Source organism: Arachis ipaensis, chromosome B02, assembly GCF_000816755.2.
Source record: "Arachis ipaensis cultivar K30076 chromosome B02, Araip1.1, whole genome shotgun sequence".
Lineage (NCBI taxonomy): Eukaryota > Viridiplantae > Streptophyta > Magnoliopsida > Fabales > Fabaceae > Arachis > Arachis ipaensis.
The window spans coordinates 76,810,750-76,831,274 of NC_029786.2; the positions used below are offsets into that span (position 1 = coordinate 76,810,750).

A 20,525-nucleotide genomic window follows, 5' to 3' on the forward strand; every position below is an offset into this window, starting at 1 on the left:
CTTCTCCACGCAATCGCCCCCTTGTGTCGTTTCTGTCCCTCGCTGGCCCAGTGTCGAACATCCTCTCCATGAAGCAACAAAAATCACCACCAAGTAACGACGCTTGTGCCCAGTACCTATTTTTTTTTTGTTTAAACAGTCTATTGGAGGGAAACAAGAAATTCGTTTAATTTGGTGATTTTTTAAAAGTTTGTTTCTTTGTTAAACATGTGTTTCGTAGCTCTTTGGATAGATGTTTCTTTGTATTGCAAATGGATGATTATAAATTTTTGAAATGCAGATGTTTCTTCATTATTGATGGATGTTTCTTTATATTGTAAATGGTTATTTCTTTTGTTCTTAGCTAGATGTTTCTTTTTATCATATATGGACATTTCTTAGTATAGGATCACGAATTTTCTTTGCTCTTAGCTGGTGTTTCTTTTTTATTTATTTGGATAATTATATATATTTTTATAAGTATAACATTAATGGTTACAACTTAGCATATGAGAGAATAATCACATGGTTACTTGATTTTTCTTTGTTATTATATGAATGTTTCTTTTTATTGCAAATGGATATTTTTTCGTATAGGATTCTAGAAGTTTCTTTTCGTTTATACTATATGGATGTTTTTTTATTGTAGATGGTTATTTCTTAGTATAGGATACCAGATGATTTTTTAGATATTTCTTTCATGATAAATGGATGTTTCATTTACAATAATTCAAATGTTTTTTTACTGGATGTTTCTTTCAGAATAAATTGATGTTTCTTTGATAGCTTTTTAGATTTTTTTATGGACGTGATGTACAAAGATAAAGATTGCTACATTCATACTGAAGAAAAAATAAAGAATGTATTAAATCTTTGCTTGTAGATCCAGTGCCAATAATATGAAAAACAAGCATATTAAACCTTTTATAATCTTATGCTTGCCATAATTTATTCTCTGACTCCATCATTTCGTATATGTTTTCATAATTTTGATATTTTTCCCAAAGCTTGACATTAAAAGATGGTAATAATGTTAAACTTGTTTAAATTGTAAATTTAAAGTTATGTCAAATATAAGCCTTTGTTATTGATTAGCAAGCAAAATAATCCAAAGAAAAAATTGTCTTTAAGGGAAGCTTCTTGCTGTGCAAATGTATACTAAAAAATAATTAAAAAGATGTTTCTTTTGGAGTATAAAGATGTTTTCTATTTGTCGATTTGTCTTTTTTAAAGCATGTTTGATGTACAAAATATTAGTTTTTTTTTTATTCAAACTTGGACGTTCAACTCAAGGTAGGTTTTTGAATTGCTCTTTTGTACTAATTGGATGTTTCATTTTACAAATACTATGATGTTTTTTCTCATTTTTTTATATAACATTTAGTTTATTTTTGTTACAAATTGGTTGTTTTTCTCAAAAGATTATGGATGTTTCTTTTGTATTACTTAGATATTTCGTTATGTAATAATATGTTATTTACCATTCTTGATTTGTGAATTAAGTTATTTTTGCAACAAATTTAAAATGTCTCTCAAAGGATTATGAATGTTTCTTTTCATATTAATTCGAATGTTTTTTTATTATAATTCAAATGTTTCTTTCTATTATATACAGTAAAAGAAACATCCATAAAAATCTATAGTTCGTAAATGTCCAAAATAACAATCTAAAAATTCTCTAGGATAAGAGCTACTTAATTCTAAACCCAACTGTACATCATGAAAAATTTTGAGAATCCAAACTCAGGACATCAACCATCAACTGTACATTATAAGCACAAATTACAACTCATAAGAAACTCATCCAAAAGCTATTTTTAAATGTCTTCTTCTTTTTTTTTTGTATGCTTTTTCCTCTGCAAATGTACAATAACAAAAAAATCCAGAATCTTTAACAAGAAATATCCGAAACACAAAAAAATGAAACATTCAAAACTTACGAAATAGAAATATTCAGAATATAAAAAAAGAAACATCCAAAACTATAAAAAAAATTTCAAGACAAAAAAACATCTAAAATATTATTAAAAAAATTCCAAATAATAGAAGAAGACACATCCAAAACTTCAAAAAATAAAACATCCACAACTTAAGGAAGCTAGATTACGTCATTAGATGGTGCATTTTAGTATTCAATATAGCCCATTTTTTTATGAAATATTTTAGCAACCATTCAAAAATCTTAGCACAATTATAGAAAAATACATCTAATGATTACGAAAGAAACATCCGAAAGAAACATCTAAAGTTTAACAAAAGAAACATTCGAAACCGTATATGATGATCTAATCAAAGAAACATCTGAAACCCTATAAAAAAAATATCCAATAACTCAAAAAGAAACATCCTGAAACCTATAAAAGAGCTGATAATTGTATATCTCAATTTTTCAACTCAACCCAGCTTCGATGTTACAACAAATTCAAACCACACAATAGGACATACTACTTAACAATGAAGTAGAATCGGACTACCTTAATAGCTCATTTCTTCCAAAAGAGAAACAAATGCTCTCCTTGCAAATTAAAAAGCAATCTTATCAAGCCTAAATTCCTAAAATACAAAGTGAATGGAAAGCTCATCAAACCAGGCATTAATAAGAAAAGAAAACATATATAATTACAAGATTAAGAAGTACCTTAACAAAATAATATCCCCAATTCCCAATCCCCAATTTCTTAAGCAAGTACTCTTGTTTATTTCAAACTCAACTAACATGTAGTTAATATTTTGGATGCCTTTATTGATATGTTTACAACATAAGCATACATTCCACATCGTTACAGCTTTCAATAAGAGTCCATAGATTTAAGTTGGACAATGTACTCTCAGATCAATAAAATTTTGAGCAGAAATACTGTATTAATGAGCATAATCTCTCAATACATACAAAAACATACCTTGTCGGGAAGGGAGGGCGCTTCATGTGGCAGTGGCGCTTTGTTCGAAAACGGATGGCACTGCATGCGACGGCGGCGTTACCTTGTCTATGGAGCCCTTGCAATTGGCGAGGAAGGAGTTTTTGTGCACCTTTTAAAACGTACGAGGCGCGGAGGTAGGGGTCGGTTTGAGCGTGGATAGAATTGCAGAAGCAGGGGATGCGAGCGATGGGGATGAGAGTAGCGAGCGGTGAGGATGTGACAGGCGAGCGACGTGGGTGCGAGTAGTGCGGATTAAACGATAGTGTTAATGATGCGAGAGTGTTGTACGGACGATGAACAATGGGACGCGAGGAGGGTGAAGCAGAGGCACAATGGTAGTTGTCTTCCCTGCATGAATAACGAATGAGGTGGCAAAGAAGGATGCATGGATGACCAGTGATGGCATGCGAGGACGGTGCAGTGACGGTGCTACGGCGGCACGATAAAGCCGCAACAGCGTGGGGCGTTGGGTAGAGGCAGGTGCATCGTTGATTATTGGGAGAGAAAGATTATGATTTATAGTTTTGTGATGAGTGGGAGTGAAATTAGAATTAGGATCATTTTTGGTAGATTTTTTTTTTTGAAAAATTGAAAAATTATAGAGGAGTTAGTTGAGTTGGCTTATAACAGAATTGTCCACCTATATTTTTCCTATGAAAAATGCTTGCTTCTCGAGTTGAAAATATTATTCATTTGCATATATAATAAGTTTCGTACATCACACAACAATGGAGAGAGAATCTTTTCAAACATTTAGTTTGTTGAGAACGTTTAATAATACTTTTGGAGTCAAAATACACATTCCAAAAAGAAAAAAACATCTCTGAAACCAATCCTTTGTGAAGATGCATTTATAAAGTATGCCTAATTGATCTAATTATTTTTGTATGTAGGCTTTTTCAAGTTCCTAGTTTGCTTTATTTATTTAACAAAATTTATTATTTAATATTTTTAAACACTTGAACAAATATTAGATAATAATTTACAAAATTTTTAAATTATATTTGTGTTTATTAACCATCAAAACAAAAATGTGAGATATTTGTAGAACTAATTACTATAAGAAAGATGAATTTTTTTACAAAAATATATGAAAATTATAAATCTAGTAGGCATAAATACATTATAATACCCTTTTAAATGTCAACCCTTAAATCAATCAATATAAATATAAGGTTGAAGGTTTTTGATGTCCTAGAGAAGGGGGGTTGAATTTATGGCCTTCTTTTAATCTTGAATAATAAGTCCTCAAACCAGAAAATGCAACTTAGCTTCTGTTCTGTCTGCGAGATATATTATCACTACAAAAAATTCTGGTAAAAACGGCGGTTTTTTTTGGTATTTACGGCGGTTTGAACCGCCATTATTACTAATAATGGCGGTTTCGTAAAGCGATGCAATTCTGGGCGTCATTCTGGTTATTACAGCGGTTTTTGAATAGGTTAAAACGGCGGTTCAAACCGCCGTTATTTCCAGGGTTAAAATGGCGATTTTTGGATAGGTTAAAACGGCGGTTTGAACCGTCATTATTACCCTGACAGAGTGGCATTTTGGTTGGTTAAAATGACGGTTTTTGGATAGGTTAAAATGGCGGTTTAAACCGCCACTATTACCCTGACAAAGTGACGTTTTAGTTGATTAAAACGGCATTTTTGAACCGCCATTTTTACCCTGACAGTAGCATTTTAGTTGGTTAAAATGACATTTTTGAACCGTCATTTTTATCGCGTTAAATAAATAATTGTGATTAAAATTTCACAGTAAAAAAAAATCATAATCCATAAATGAAATATTATATAACTCATAAACAAAATATTAATATAATATATAATTTTTTATTATTAAAAATCAAAAGTAATAACTCCTATACAAAACCTTGTCTTACTAAACTTGCCAAAATACAACCATTGCAATAAACACTAATCAGTCAAATCTATCATCCAATTCCCTAAACTATGTTAATACCTAATAATGTATTTAAACCATCTAATAAGTGTTGTTTTTACTACTTAGAATATGAATATACAAGACAAATAGCTTAGCTAAGTGATAATGAATAAGATTTGGAGGCCAAAAGTTTTCTCCTTTTGTAATTAACTTTAAAACAAGCCTGCCTTAGTTTCTTGGTCTCTTGTGTGAGTTTCATCTCGGGAATTTGCTCCAACATCTTTGTTTCTTGCTCCAACACTCCAACTTCATTATCCAAACTCATCTCTTACAAAGATTTGTAGGAACCTCTCCTATCATGGAATTTCTATCAAGCCGGCCGTTATAAATTAAAATTATAACAATGAAAAGATGTCATTAGAAACAATATTTTAACAAAAAGAAAAAAAAAAGAATCAAAGAGTTAACAATTAATAGTTAAACTAGTTAAACCATTAACTTGGACAACACAAAATAAATTTAACCAAGCAACTTATTAGGGAGGTATGGGATTTTCCTACATTATTAGGATTAAAAACTAACAAACAGTTTATTGTTATTGTTAATTAAGGGAAAAGTATTGAAATATTAGCACGTAGCAAACATAATGATAGTATTTGTGAAGGTTAATCATGAACTATATATTATTGTTGTAATAAAAAATGAAGGAAACCTTAGGGAACAGTGAGATGCTCCGTGTTTGATGGTATAATAATGGTATTGGCATGTCTTCATTAATATTACTTTAAACCATGACCTACACATTACTACGAAATTGAATTTCACAATGTTGTTTCATTTCAGTGGACCCTCATCATCACCAAAAGTTTGCTGCCACAATCTAAACACTACTAACATCAAATTAATCACAAATTAGACATAACTTAACCTACCTTCACTTATTCATCTAAATTAAATTAAACTCACTAGGTAGCCAGTTAGGCATTTTGGGTTCTTAATAATTAAAACAGTACAATGAATGAAAAAGCTAAGGGATCAAGAAAATTTATGCTCAGGCCGGCGAAACAAACATTAGAATTGAAGACTAATTATCCATCTATCATTATTGCCACAATAATATATATAATACACGTATAAATTAGGATAAGCTAATATCTACCCATCATCAATTAAACCCTTCAATTCTTCATGAAGAGTTAGATAGAATCAAAGCTTCTAATCTGAAAAGGGAAAAGAAGTAAGAAAAATAAAAAGGAACCACATAAATCTATCTAGCATTATAAGTTACCTCTTTAGAAATTCTATCTTTGACTTCTTCATTATGTTGCTCATCAAATTTGACACATTGTAACATGGTCCATCTACAACAGATCCTCAAAGATTAAACAACTAAAAGTGCAACCTGATGAAACATAAATAAAATATAAAGCACAATAGTAGAGTGAACTAGTTACCTCCCCAGAATCTTTTTTTACTCGAAGGTGGAGTTTTAGTGCACAACCGTACTTGCCTACTCTGTTTTTCTATAGAATTCCAATACATTGTTCATTAATCTAACATTAACATGTATGTTTATCAAGTTATATTAGCATTTTGTTTGGATAAAACAAACATGTATGTTAAAAGGTTGAGAAAGATTCAAATCAGGTAGACTAAAGGATATTCACGTTCAGCAAAGCAGGAAAGGCAAGGAAAACTAAAACAAGTAGCCAATAATGCACACACTAGGAACATACTTGCATATTCTTTCTTGTACAGATTCCTGATTCGATTAGATACTTCCTTCTCAGACTCGGCTATTTCTTTCTGTTTTGCCTGCAGAGAGTTAACATAGTGAGCGCAACTAACAATTTTTATTGAATACACCCCATTCAAACTAATCATGAAAACCAATAAAATCAAGAAAACAAGAAGACTATATAACCAAGAAAATAAGAAGACTATATAAGCATTCAAACTAATAATGAAAACCAATGCCTCAATCATGAAAACCTCTCATGTTCTCTTCCTCATGTAACATCCTTCTCTTCTTGTTAATGAAAATTTACTTCTATTAGAAACATATTGTAGATTCATATACACATGCATAGAATTGGATTCTCTCAATTGAAAAACTTACTTGATGACGTTAAAGATAAAGTTTCAAGACAGCCATAGCATACATGCATACCAGATATTCAGGGCTTTGAAGCAGTAGAGTTTCCACTTATATTAACATATTTTCTCCTAATTTCTTGATCTTTTCATTTTTAGGAAGCAAGTATCAAAGCTGGGAAGATACTATCATATAGTAGTACATACATTAGATAATCTAGAACATAATAAAACAAAATAAAGTAGAAAGGAAATTAGTGCAATACTGATTGTAATTTTAACTCCTTGCTATATGCCTTTTTCTCCTGGTCACGCCTATCAGCAACCTACAATATAATATAACCAGTTAAATTCGCAATACGCTTATAATGCACCTTCAAGCTTGCTCAACTTAGATATACACTCACATTTTTCTTGGCAGCAGCAAGTTCCTTCTTAATCCCAGTTGTAAGTAACAAAATTAAATGTCCACCTATATAAGTACACTAGTAGTTCTTGTCTAACTAAGGCCTTATACAAAATCACAACTTACCATCATTTGGCTCTAAGACCAGTGCATTTTTAAAGCTTTCAATTGCAGCATCTATGTCAAAATTATACAGAGTAGAAACAGAACTTGATGAAAAATGCATTAAAATGAATGCATTTTAAAGTATAGAAATAGTAACTTAAACTTACAGAACTGTTTGTAAAAATTTGAGACTTAGTTTTTCTCAAGGCTATGCTTTTCTCTGCAAAATCATAAGGATGTTACCATAAGTCGATAAAGTGGTGAGCATCTGCAGAATAATCACTATACAATCCATTCATTCATTTGTAGGAAAAGCTAGCATACCTCCCTCAATCCCTTCTTTCTCCCAACAAACAGAACCTAGCTTTCTACCAAAAGGAATTAAATGTTTACCTTCTCAACCAAAAGGAATTAAACTTTTACCTCTCAACCAAAAGGCAATTTATTTCATCGATTGCAGATACTGCGTTTATTTCAGAACAATCATAGCCTAATAACAAGCATAACAAAATTTTCGATTAGAACTTATGTAGAATAGGTTAAAAAACGGCGAAGGAGGAGGATGCTTCGGAACGAACCTTTTCCAGAGATCGCGTTGAGATTTGGCGGCAGTGGAGCGCCAGAATCGATCCATCTGGACGCATAGGGATTGGATCTGAGAGATGTCGTTGGAGAGGGAGAGGGAGAGATCGGAGGAGGCGGAGTAGTCGAGGCACTCGAGGCATTCCACGTCGTCGCGCGTATTGAGGAGCTTCTTCGCGCTTTGGTAAACATCCGATAGCGTTGCTCCGCCGCCTTCCATGGTGAAGCTTAGTGCTGGTGGTGACTGTGGTGGTTTTTTCGGAGCTCCGAGGAGAAGAAGCTAAACGTCAGAGAGAGAGAGAGAGAGAGAGAGAGAGAGAGAGAGAGAGAGAGAGAGAGAGAGAGAGAGATAGAATATGTGAATTAAAGAAACGAAGAAATCGGAGCTCCGACGAACGTTGACAAATCTTCAGATCGAAGCCAAATCATAGAAGCTCAATGAAGGCAACGACAATGGCGTTGCTTGTAGCAGCGAGGAGATGAGCTGCAACAAGGGGATGAGGAGCGACAGCGAGGAGTTGAATGACAAATCAGTAGAAGATGAACAAAGGCAAGAAATTAGGGTTTGTCAGTGACATCATCTTCACTTTCTCATATGCAACAATACTAACACTCTCATATGCAACATCACTCAAGTTAAAAAAAATTATGGCAGTTCCAAAAGCCACAATTAACAAAAGTCGCCACAAAAATCATGAGTATTATGGCATAAATTAGAACCGCCGTAATTAACAAATATAATGGTAGTTTTTTTAACTCGCCATAAAATTAGTGCCATTTTTACCAATATTTTTTGTAGTGTATACAGGAGACAATTTTATTTTGTCTCATAGATCGTGAAAAATAGAATTAGTGCAGGGAAGAAAAAGATGATACAACCATATATCCTAGTTTAGTTGCCTTGTGCAATGCAACCTACATCCAGTCTCCACCACAACGTTGGTGGAATTTTCACTATCATTTCAAGTATTACATACACCAATTCCCAAGGATTCAACTTAATCCTATCAGGGACAAATCAAGTTTTAACATAAACTTGACTTGGCTAGGCAACTTCCTAAACTCTCAACACACTAAGTGCTTACCTAACTTAGCAAGGGATACAACTCAGATATCAAGACACAAACCAGAAATACAATCAAAAGAAATCAGACATAACTAATGACTTTTCACTCCAAGTTTCTCTCTTTGCCTTTTCTCTCAATCGCTTTTTCTTAATGCCTCACATGAATGCCTTTTTTCACTGAATAGAAACAAAGAAAGATAAAACATACAAACAAAATATTCAATGATAGACCATAAAAGAGATGATGTTGAATAGCTCAAACTCTATAAACTGAATCCAAATTCTGAACTCTCAAATGTAGCTTTTCATCTTGGTGGAATGCTCCTTTTTGTATAGGTACAATGCTTGTTAAGACTTCAAACCTAGATTTGTGAGGTTTATCTCTTCCCTTCTCTTGGGTTCTCTCTCATTCCTTTCAAAACTGAATTGATTTTTCTTTTTGTATTAGTTCTGTTTCCACACCTAGAGCTTGCTTCACAAAGTCAGCTCCTTAAATCTTGAGCTAGCTGAGGTCTCACTTTCTTTTTCTTCAATCAGACCAGAAAATCAAGGATTTTGAATCAGAGCTAATCAAAGCAGCTTCCTTGAAAAAAAAAATTCTTAGTGGAATTGATAGATTCAAACTATTAATGTAACACCCAACCATACTTAATCTTATGCTAAAGTCATAAGACTGAGATAGTAAGGTATTACGACCTCTAAAAGTAAGAATATATATATTAATAACGAAAGAGATATTTAACGAGGAGCCCTAAAAAATAGGTAAAACAAAAATCGCAAAAATCAAAAAGTGCAACTCTCAAAAAACGTGGTTACTTGCGTGGGAAGAAAACTAAAGTTCAATAATATATATGTACAGATGATACGAGTAGAGGGCTAAGAACACAGCATAACTAGCTCCTGACTCAGCATGCAAAGCCAAAGCTGGCCGGAGAACATATACGTACATATATATACATAATAATAACCCAAAAGAACATGTTCAAAACCCTAGTTCTCCATAAAACCTCTAGAAGGTACATAAACAAGGTGTTCTTACTTACAAGAGGAGAAACTATACATATATATACATCAAAATAACAAAAGAAGATCCCAAAATAAGCCACTTCGCCGCAGAACCTTCAGACGCCTACCGAGGTACCGCTCGACCTGCATCTGAAAACAACAACACAGTATGGGATGAGAACCAGGGGTTCTCAGCATGGTAAAGGTGCCACGCATATAATATATAAGGTCTTGAAAATGCCAGAAGCAATCTTAGAACGCCGACTCTCAAGTTACAAAGCTTAAAAATCACTAAACAGAAATCATAAAGAGGGTGGTCTTCTAGGAAACTCTAAACCTAGCTTAAACTTTAATCTTAACTCTAAACATGTCCACCTTACCTCCGTACCTCCATCTCCAATGATTCGCATAGACAAAACAAACAGACAAGGCAAGTACAGATAGGAAAACAAGTAGTTCAAGTAACAATTACAATAATTAGCAGAATATAATCAATTAGGCATTCCCAATTAAGGCATAGCAAACAAAGCACACATATGCATATGATGAATGTCTATCCTACTGGTCGTGAGCTCACGTGTCGGTTACTTTGCCAGAACCCGACACATCTGGTAGCTAACCCAGACATTAGTCTCTAGGTTGCGCATCTCTAAGAGGATCATAAACGAAGGAGAGTGCCTTTCCACCTTCTCCTGGAGGTTTCACGAAGGAGAGTGTCTTTCCACATCGAAGGAGTGTGCCTTTCCACCTTGCAACCAAAGAAGAAAGTGGGGGATACAATACGAAGAAGAGTGCCTTTCCACCTTCTCCACATCCACATCACGACAAGAGAGGGAACTTCCACCCCAACTTGCCATCCGAACACATGTTCAAATTAATTACGCAAGCGGAATTACATCTAGACTTTGCCATTCCGACCATTTTGGCCACACACAGTCATCTTAAATCTCATCATTTATCACATTATGTTCTTACATTCATTCTTTATAACCATAGCCACGTTTATTCATTCAGCTTCACACCATTTCCCTCACAAATCATCTTGTTTACCTCTTTTCTTTATTCTCAAGTTATCTCAAATTCCTAACTTCTGCTAATTACTAATCTCACTAGCAAAATCTAGGGTTAACAGGGTAAAAATAGGGGGTTTAGGGTTCAAAATCATGTTTAGAACATAAAAACATAGTTACTGAAAAACAGGGCGTGTGCGTACGCACCCACCTGTGCGTGCGCACAACTTAGAAAAAGCAGAACGTGTGCGTGCGCACGGATGTGTGCGTGCGCACACATCACTAAGTGTACATGCGCCTTACCTGTGCTAACGCCACCAACAGAAGGCTTATCCTGGTGTGTGTGTGCGCACAAGGGCGTGTGTACGCACACTTTATGAAAAATACCAGGTGTACATGCGTACAAGGTCGTGCGTACGCACAGGTGAATTTTTGCTTCTATTGGGTGCGTGCGCACAGCTGTGTGTGTGGGCACACATTAAAAAATCTGATTCTGCTGCAACATTTAAAAATTCAATTTTTCGCACCAAATTTCCGGTATCCATATCTTCCTCTACAGAATTCGATTTTCCACAAACCTTATATCATTTTCAAGCTTTTAAAACCTTCTTTAATTTAAAACAAATCTCATTTGCATTCGAATTTTGAGGAGTAAGTTATAGACTTTCAAAGTTCATTAAAAGTTACTTTTTGCCAAATTACACTAAACCCCATTTTTACCAAAAGTCACATTTCTTACCCAATAAACCTGTACACTTACCATATATCAACCCCTATATCATTAATAATATCCACTAATACCTTAATATTCACACCAATACATGAAACTCATACACTAATCATAAATTCACTATTTCCAACCATAAGCTTCCATTTTGAAATTCATTAACCCATTTCCTCCATTCATTAATAACCACTCATAAATCATCTTTAACTAACTCAAAAAGCCATAACAACCAAATTCAATTAACATATATCAAAACCATCATCAACCTTTCATTAGCAATTCCAAGAACACATATCCAACAATGTCAACATCTCATATACTCATAATTTTCAATACAAGCTCAAGCATTAATAAAACCAACATCATCACAAAGCCAACCATTTAATACATTAATTTCATTCATCTCATGACCATTAATTCCAACACAATCCAAGTCATCAATTTATCATCAACATCACAAGACTAGCCATTTAATGCATAAAACCCTTTTCAACTTATCCTATAGTTCTCTAGCCTAAGTTTTCACACAACCTTATATATTAAACACGCGAAACCTAAACCATACCTTGGCCGCTTTTCCATGTATTTCCTGAGGCAACTCACCAAGGTCACACACAGAGCCCCCACAAGTCCAAATTCAATAAAGCTTTAGCGCCAATCTTTCACCAAACCTCCATTGTACTCAATTATCTTCAACATACACATATACAAGCCTAATTCACATGTATCACACCCAAATTCATTACCCAAGCTCTTATAAATGGAAATTGTCAGAATTCAAGAACCTCACTTTAAATACATCTTGATTGAATAAAGGCTCACAAGTTCCTCAAGCTAAACTTGAACCTAGAGAACCAAAATCACAAATTTTCAACATTGATTCTCACTAATTTTCGAAAATTGGAGGGGTGGAGAGGCTGGAGTGTTAGGTTGACTTACTAAAGAAATTGATTCGATGGAATTGTAGAGCTCAACGTGGTGATCGCGTGGCCGCCAACGGTGCGACGATCGGAGCTCGGAGCAAGAAGTTATGGTGGATTGAATTTTTTGACCAAGGGTTTGGAAGTGTGAATTTTTCTTCCCCTTCTCCAAATTCTGTAATGTGAAATGGAATGAGAAGGGAAGGGAAGCTGTGTCCCTTAAAAGCTATTGGGCTGAATCGGGCCTTGGGCCCGATTCACCCGATTCAGCCCGTTCGACCTAATCTTAGACTGAATTCTTTAAAATTAGTGTCAAAATTCTTGTTTTGAAGAGTTATATCCTATTTTAATATTAGATTTATATTTTTAATTTTCTTTATTAAAATTTAATTTATTGACTAATTATTTGCTAATTTTTCGGGGTTTACATCCTATCCACCTAATTAATAATTTTGTCCTCAAAATTCAGATTCAGTTATCTGAAAAGAGGTGTGGGTAGTCGTTTTTTTCCGGATTCAATACTCCTTGGTCTTAATCACTTGGTTGGGATCACGTAGTTGGAATCTTAGCTTGAATTTCACTAACCTTTTCTCTATTGTCTCGGTTTTCAAATTAGGACCTAGGTATTTGTCAATCTTTCGGGGTCGGGTTGATATCAGAGTGACTAACGTACCGCGCCACCTTAATATATAGCCTGGTCATTTTCCCTCCGATAGGTGAAAGATGGATGGATTTTCGTCATTCGATTCACAATTACCTAATGGTATTAAATCTTTCGTTTACTGCTAAAAGTTTTTCTACCGGGGCGTCGTCATGGCACCATAAGGTTGCATTCATTCACGTCCTAAGTTCTTGGTTCATGTATCATTAGGTTCAGATGTAATGAATCTCGACACAAAGGTTAGTTTCTTCTCTCAAAGTTCAAAATCTTGTTATATTGGGGCATCTAAGTAATCAGTGCATCTTAACGCGTCGATTGAACCATAGGCAATACGGTAGGCAAAAATTAAAGTTCCAGATCTCTTCTTGTTGTGGTATACTCCACATTCCATCTTTCGTATTTTAAAAGTTTCGCTCTTAATGAGTCATTGCCTTGATGGCTATATTTAGAAACAATACAAGCTGAATGACAACATTCACGAAGAGAAAAATCAAAGTGCATTGTGGGAGGAAATTAAGCTTGATCTTGTGATAGAGAGAGAACAGGGAATATCGAGTCAAGTAAGCTTCAATTGACTTCTGGAGAGTGCAGATTACGGAGGTGAGCAACTCCACTCACGGCGAATTTCTCAAGTTTAGGATTTACACAAGTACGCCTAGACAAGGCTCATGCAAGTACAAAATAGTGTTGGGAAAATAAGTGATCCATTACGAATGTCGACAAGCTTATCGAGTAATCGTGAATTGTTTATAATTGTTTCGTAGGAACAAAGGACGAGAGTTAAAAGAGTTGGGAATTAGCGAATAGGCTTGGGGTAAGATCGGTTCTGGTTTGTTTTATGGCATTGTAAAGGGCAAATTTGTGATTGATCGTGGTGAAGGCTGGCCGTGTGTGAGTCGCGAGCAAGCACATAGTTGTATTTAAGTTAAAATGTGTAGTAAAGCATGGAGGGCTCGAGCAACCTAAAAGAATTATCAACTCCAATTGTTAAAAGGGCTTCCAAATTTAAGCAAAACTATGGACTAAGGAATAGGATTGAGAGAGCTACCAAATAACCAACTATAGTGTTGAAATAAGCTCGATTAATGAGTATGAAAATGCTTGGGTTGCTGATTTGTGATGTAACCATGGTACACGGACGATTTGACAAAAATAATATTGTAATTGGCTTTTAGATTGAACGGTAGTAAGTTGATTATCGAAAATCTTTCTGTCGTTATCTTACTCTTTATCTGACATCACCGGTATTTCATACGGGGAGCACTTCATTAAACGGAATTCGTTTTTATCACTCATCTCATCTTGACTCTCCAAGCTCTGCCGATTTTAACGGTGTTATGGTACACAAGATAACCGTGAATGATTTGATCCTCAGTTCTAAGTCTTTCGCTACTCACTCTCTCTCGCCACCTGAGTAATTTGCAGCTAAAAGCTAAATCCGTGTCATGCCTCTTTTTCGCAGTCTTGGGTTATTAAGTTTGACACCTACAATTCTAGTTTATTGTAAATATGGATAAGTGCGATGTCTCACTTCCTATATGCAAACAAAATTTCAGGTATCAGTTTCAGTTTACCTCATCTTTCTGGTGACCAACCATCATCTTGGGCCCTTTTACGTGAACAAACTATTACCTTATTTCCCATAATTTGCTCATCTCTAAGAATCTTGATTATTCGTCCAACGAAAACCAAAACTTCACTAAGCTCTGCAAGCTTTGACGGCAATACCCTACTTGAAACGATTTAGTTTGGTTCTAAGTCCTATACTAGGTTTGACATTTCACTGTTAAGTCTTTCTTCCCTATCTTAGGCTATGAGTAATCATGGTATCCTATAATATTACATTTCTCCTTAAATTCAATCATTGCAATTACTTTAACTTGGTGATTGTGATCGATCTGCATTATGAGTTTCCACCACGTGGGTTAGGACAACCCTTAACTAGATGCCCGGGTGATCCGCATCGGTAACATAGACCTTGCTTGTTTTTATGCTGCCTATTGGGTCGATAGTTCTCATTCCTCTTGAATTCTTGACTCCTTGGTTCCAAGTCCTGATGGTAATCTCTTCGGTGGGACTCCCAGTTATCATGCTTTGCCACGGCTGCGTTCCTTACACATTCCTCAGCTATTCGACTCTTGTTCACAAGTTCAGAAAATACCCAGATCTCTATGTGTGCAACGAAGCTCAGAATATTGCTCCGAAGGCCTCCCTTATACTTGATACACTTCCACTCAGCAAAAATCCTCAAGATCTCCTTGACAAATTCGTGAAAAATGACACAATTTCTCAAACCTGCTAGTGTACTCAGTAAGAGTCATCTGCCATTGTTTCAGCTGAAGCAGTTCAAGTTCTTTAGCATTTCTGACTGAACTGGAAAAGTACTTCTTATAAAACTCTGTTCGGAACAATTTCCAAGAAATTACAACCCCATCAGGCTGCAGAATACGCCTCATGCCCTGCCACCAATGTTGAGCCTCACCTTGCAGCTGGTAGGTTCCAAACTCAACCCACTGTTCTTCAGAAACCTGATGAGCCTGTAACGCTCGCTCAATAGCTTGTATCCAGTTATCCGCATTGGTAGGGTTTGATGTTCCTCTGAAGGTCGGAGGATGAACCTTCAGGAAGGAGGGAAGCGTTATAGGACCATCATCGCCGTTGTTGCCATTATTTCCATTGTTTATTTAGTTTCCTAAAGCTTCAGCTGTCGCTTGCATCACCGCGGCCATATTCCCTAGGGTGGCCATGAAGTCTACAGGGTTAGGAGGATTGTTTCCTGTCGCTTCAGGCATAGCATTGCCTATTCTACCTCTACCTCACCCGCGTCCGCATTCGTGAGTCAACATCTGGTCCCTATACACACCAAACAAGTGATATCAAGTTGATTAGTCTCAATGTCGCAAGTCCAGTGCTTTAAGTCCCAAATGCATGCTCATGAACGTTTGTGCCACATATATCAGTTAGATATCCTAATAGCACATAGACACATACACAGAGAATGCACAGAAGTATAATCAGTCCATCCTCAGGCTCTATAGGAACGAACTGCTCTGATACCATAATGTAACACCCTACTATACTTAATCCTATGCTTAAGTCATAAGACTGAGATAGTAAGGTATTACGACCTTTAAAAGTAAGAATATATATATATATATATAACGAAAGAGATATTTAACGAGAAGCCCTGAAAAATAGGTAAAACAAAAACCGCAAAAATAAAAAAGCGCAACTCTCAGAAAACGTGGTTACTTGCGTCACACACACATATATATATATATCAAAATAACAAAAGAAGATCCCAAAATAAGCCACTTCGCCGCAGAACCTTCAGACGCCTACCGAGGTGCTGCTCGACCTGCATCTAAAAATAACAACACAGTATGGGATGAGAACCGGGGGTTCTCAGCATGGTGAAGGTGCTACGCATATAATATATAAGGTCCTGGGAATGCCAGAGGCAATCTTAGAACGCCGACTCTCAAGTTACAAAGCTTAAAAATCACTAAACAGAAATCATAAAGAGGGTGGTCTTCTAGGGAGTTCTAAACCTAGCTTAAACTTTAATCTTAACTCTAAACCTGTCCACCTTACCTCCGTACCTCCATCTCCAATGATTCGCATAGACAAAACAAACAGACAAGGCAAGCACAGGTAGGAAAACAAGTAGTTCAAGTAACAATTACAATAATTAGCAGAATATAATCAATTAGGCATTCTCAATTAAGGCATAGCAAACAAAGCACACATATGCATATGATGAATGTCTATCCTACTGGCCGTGAGCTCACGTGTCAGTTATTTTGTCAGAACCCAACACATCTCGTAGCTAACCCAGACATTGGTCTCTAGGTTGCGCATCTCCAAGGGGATCATAAACGAAGGAGAGTGCCTTTCCACCTTCTCCTGGAGGTTTCACGAAGGAGAGTGCCTTTCCACATCGAAGGAGTGTGCCTTTCCACCTTGCAACCAGAGAAAAACGTGGGGGATACAATACGAACGAGAGTGCCTTTCCACCTTTCCCACATCCATATCACGACAAGAGAGGGAACTTCCACCCCTAACTTGCTATCCGAACGCATGTTCAAATTAATTATGCAAGCGGGATTACATCCAGACCTTGCCATTCCGACTATTTTGGCCACACACAGTCATCTTAAATCTCATCATTTATCACATTATGTTCTTACATTCATTCTTTATAACCATAGCGATGTATATTCATTCAGCTTCACACCATTTCCCTCATAATTCATCTTGTTTACCTCTTTTCTTCATTCTCAAGTTATCTCAAATTCCAAACTTATGCTAATTACTAATCTTACTAGCAAAATCTAGGGTTAACAGGATAAAAATAGGGGGTTTAGGGTTCAAAATCATGTTTACAACAGAAAAACATAGGTGTTGGAAAATAGGGCATGTGCGTGCGCACAACTCAAAGAAAGCAGAACGTGTGCGTGTGCACATATCACTAAGTGTGCATGTGCCTTACCTGTGTTAACGCCACCAACAGAAGGCCTATCCTGGCGTGTGTGTGCGCGCAAGGGCGTGCGTACGCATAGGTGAATTTTTTTCTTCTATTGGGTGCATGCGCATAGCTATGTGCGTGGGCACACATCAGAAAATCTGATTCTGTTGTAACATTTAAAAATTCAGTTTTTCGCACTAAATTTCTGGCATCCATATCTTCCTCTACAGAATTCGGTTTTCCACAAACCTTATATCATTTTCAAGCTTTTAGAACCTTCTTTAATTTAAAACAAACCTCATTTGCATTTGAATTTTGAGGAGCAAGTTATGGACTTCCAAAGTTCATTGAAAGTTACTTTTTGCCAAATTACACTAAACCCCATTTTTACCAAAGGTCACATTTCTTACCCAATAAACCTGTACACTTACCATATATCAATCCCTATATCATTAATAATATCCACTAATACCTTAATATTCACACCAATACATGAAACTCATACACTAATCATAAATCCACCCTTTCCAACCACAAGCTTCCATTTTGAAATTCATTAACCCGTTTCCTCTATTCATTAATAACCACTCATAAATCATCTTTAACTAACTCAACAAGCCATAACCACCAAATTCCATTAACATATATCAAAATCATTGTCAACCTTTCTGTTCCGAGGGTTACCTGAAACTGTAGGTCGATCTCGGATGAGATCTGTGGTGGCGGTCGAAGCTGTCGTGTCCGACTTGTTGGACTTGGTGGTGCTGCTGATCCTTCGTCACCGGAGGGTGGTGGTACCTGCAAGAGACTCTGATGCTTAAGTTAGCATGGGCTTTAAGCAGGTTTTTTGTGTAGAATCAAAGTATGAGTTATACCTGGGTGCTCCAGTATATTTATAGTAGTGTGGGCTGACCTTTCTAGATAAGATAAGTTAGTTACCTTATCTTATCTTTAAGTGAAGTCATCTTATCTCTAAAGGGAATCACTTTTATCTTTCTAGGCTTTAGCTGCCTTTAGATTGGGCTGTGTCCCTTTGTTTGGGCCTGCTTGGGCTTCTTATAGCGATTTGGCCGAACTCTTTAATGAAGAGGTCGGGGGACCTGACCTGAAGAGGTCGGTCGCTTTGTCCTCAGTCAGCCCGGGTCGCATAGCTCGACCCAGGGTATGAACACTTTCATTAGCAATTCCAAGAACACATATCCAACAATGTCAACATCTCATACTCATAATTTTCAATACAAGCTCAAGCATTAATATAACCAATATCATCACAAAGCCAACCATTTAATACATTAATTTTATTCATCTCATGACCATTAATTCCAACACAAGCCAAGTCATCAATTTACCATCAACATCACAAGACTAGCCATTTAATGCATAAAACCCTTTTCAACTTATCCTATAGTTCTCTAGCCTAAGTTTTCACACAACCTTATATATTAAACACGCGAAACCTAAACCATACCTTGGCCGCTTTTCCACGTATTTTCCGAGGCAACTCATCAAGGTCACACACACAGCCCCCACAAGTCCAAATTCAATAAAGCTTTAGCGCCAATCTTTCACCAAGCCTCCATTGTACTCAATTATCTTCAACATACACATATACAAGCCTAATTCACATGTATTACACCCAAATTCAATACCCAAGCTCATATAAACGGAAATTGGTAGAATTCAAGAACCCTCACCTTAAATACATCTTGATTGAACAAAGGCTCACAAGTTTCTCAAGCTAAACTTGAACCTAGAGAACCAAAATCACAAATTTTCAACATGGATTCTCACTAATTTTCTAAAATTAGAGGGGAAGCGAGGCTGGAGTGTTAGGGTGACTTACCAAAGAAATTGATCCGATGAAATCGTAGAGCTCGACGCAGTGATCGCGTGACCGCCAACGGTGTGACGATCGGAGCTCGGAGCAAGAAGTTATGGTGGATTGAATTTTTTGACCAAGGATTTGAAAGTGTGAATTGTTCTTCCCCTTCTCCAAATTCTGTAACGTGAAATGGAATGAAAAGGGAAGGGATGTTGTGTCCCTTAAAAGCTATTGGGCTGAATTGGGCCTTGGGCCCGGTTTGTTCGGTTCGGCCCGTTCGGCCCAATCTTGGACCAAATTCTTTAAAATTGGTGTCAAAATTCTTGTTTTGAAGAGTTATATCCTATTTTAATATTAGATTTACATTTTTTATTTTCTTTATTAAAGTTTAATTTATTGACTAATTATTTGCTAATTTTTTGGGGTTTACAATTAACCTTGTGTTTTGGCCCCAAGTTTCATTATCAACTATTGATTCACAGCAGAGTAAAGTAGCCACCATTTTCTTCAATTTATTTCAAATGGTTATGCAGAGGGATGGAGAAATCAACAAGTAATTGATTTACATGTTAATGGAAACAAATTACTTTTTCTCTTCTAATTATGATTAAATTGTACATGTTGATTTTGATTTGATCTAACTTCCTTGATTTGCTTTCCTTTCTTCTTATTTTGTGCTCAATGAAAAAGTGAAACACTTTTTTTCTTCTTTGATGCTTAGTGAAAAAGTAAAACCTTCTTTCTCTTATATGCCTTACCTGAACCAACATAGCACTACCAGCTAGAGATTGCTTTTCTTTTTTTTTTTGAATGGCAATGGGCTGAATTTTGGATTCAATTATATTTAGCAGCCTTGGAAGCACTTAGTTTTT

General features: G+C 35.9%; 1 protein-coding gene and 2 long non-coding RNA genes across 13 annotated transcripts; all 3 read right to left on the minus strand.

Annotated features, from left to right (window-relative positions):
• LOC107625468 lies at nucleotides 4,720-8,647 on the minus strand. 11 transcript variants are annotated; one of them, XR_002357626.1, is made up of 7 exons: nucleotides 7,971-8,647; nucleotides 7,717-7,882; nucleotides 7,560-7,612; nucleotides 7,148-7,464; nucleotides 6,524-6,602; nucleotides 6,242-6,310; nucleotides 4,720-6,148 (listed from the first exon to the last, which is right to left on the minus strand). It is a non-coding gene; the product is annotated as an uncharacterized LOC107625468 (long non-coding RNA). The 11 variants fall into 11 exon arrangements; XR_001617277.2 differs by having other exon boundaries at nucleotides 7,816-7,882; nucleotides 7,971-8,645; XR_002357622.1 differs by having other exon boundaries at nucleotides 7,148-7,612.
• On the minus strand, nucleotides 15,267-16,155 carry LOC110269253. Its single transcript, XM_021116957.1, has 3 exons — nucleotides 16,084-16,155; nucleotides 15,733-15,981; nucleotides 15,267-15,620 (listed from the first exon to the last, which is right to left on the minus strand). Exons 1-3 carry the CDS (start codon nucleotides 16,153-16,155, stop codon nucleotides 15,267-15,269), a joined length of 675 nt encoding a protein of 224 aa, XP_020972616.1.
• LOC110267829 lies at nucleotides 18,965-19,825 on the minus strand. Its single transcript, XR_002355768.1, has 3 exons — nucleotides 19,675-19,825; nucleotides 19,526-19,581; nucleotides 18,965-19,447 (listed from the first exon to the last, which is right to left on the minus strand). It is a non-coding gene; the product is annotated as an uncharacterized LOC110267829 (long non-coding RNA).

Bases quoted from the DNA above. Each gene is read 5' to 3' on its own strand.
- LOC110269253 (XM_021116957.1), bottom strand. From the start codon at position 16,155: ATGCCTGAAGCGACAGGAAACAATCCTCCTAACCCTGTAGACTTCATG. The intron at 15,982-16,083 runs GTGATGCAAGCG...TCCTTCCTGAAG, and splicing joins CCCTAGGGAATATGGCCGCG to GTTCATCCTCCGACCTTCAG. The intron at 15,621-15,732 runs GTCAGAAATGCT...GAATTTGTCAAG, and splicing joins AGAAGTACTTTTCCAGTTCA to GAGATCTTGAGGATTTTTGC.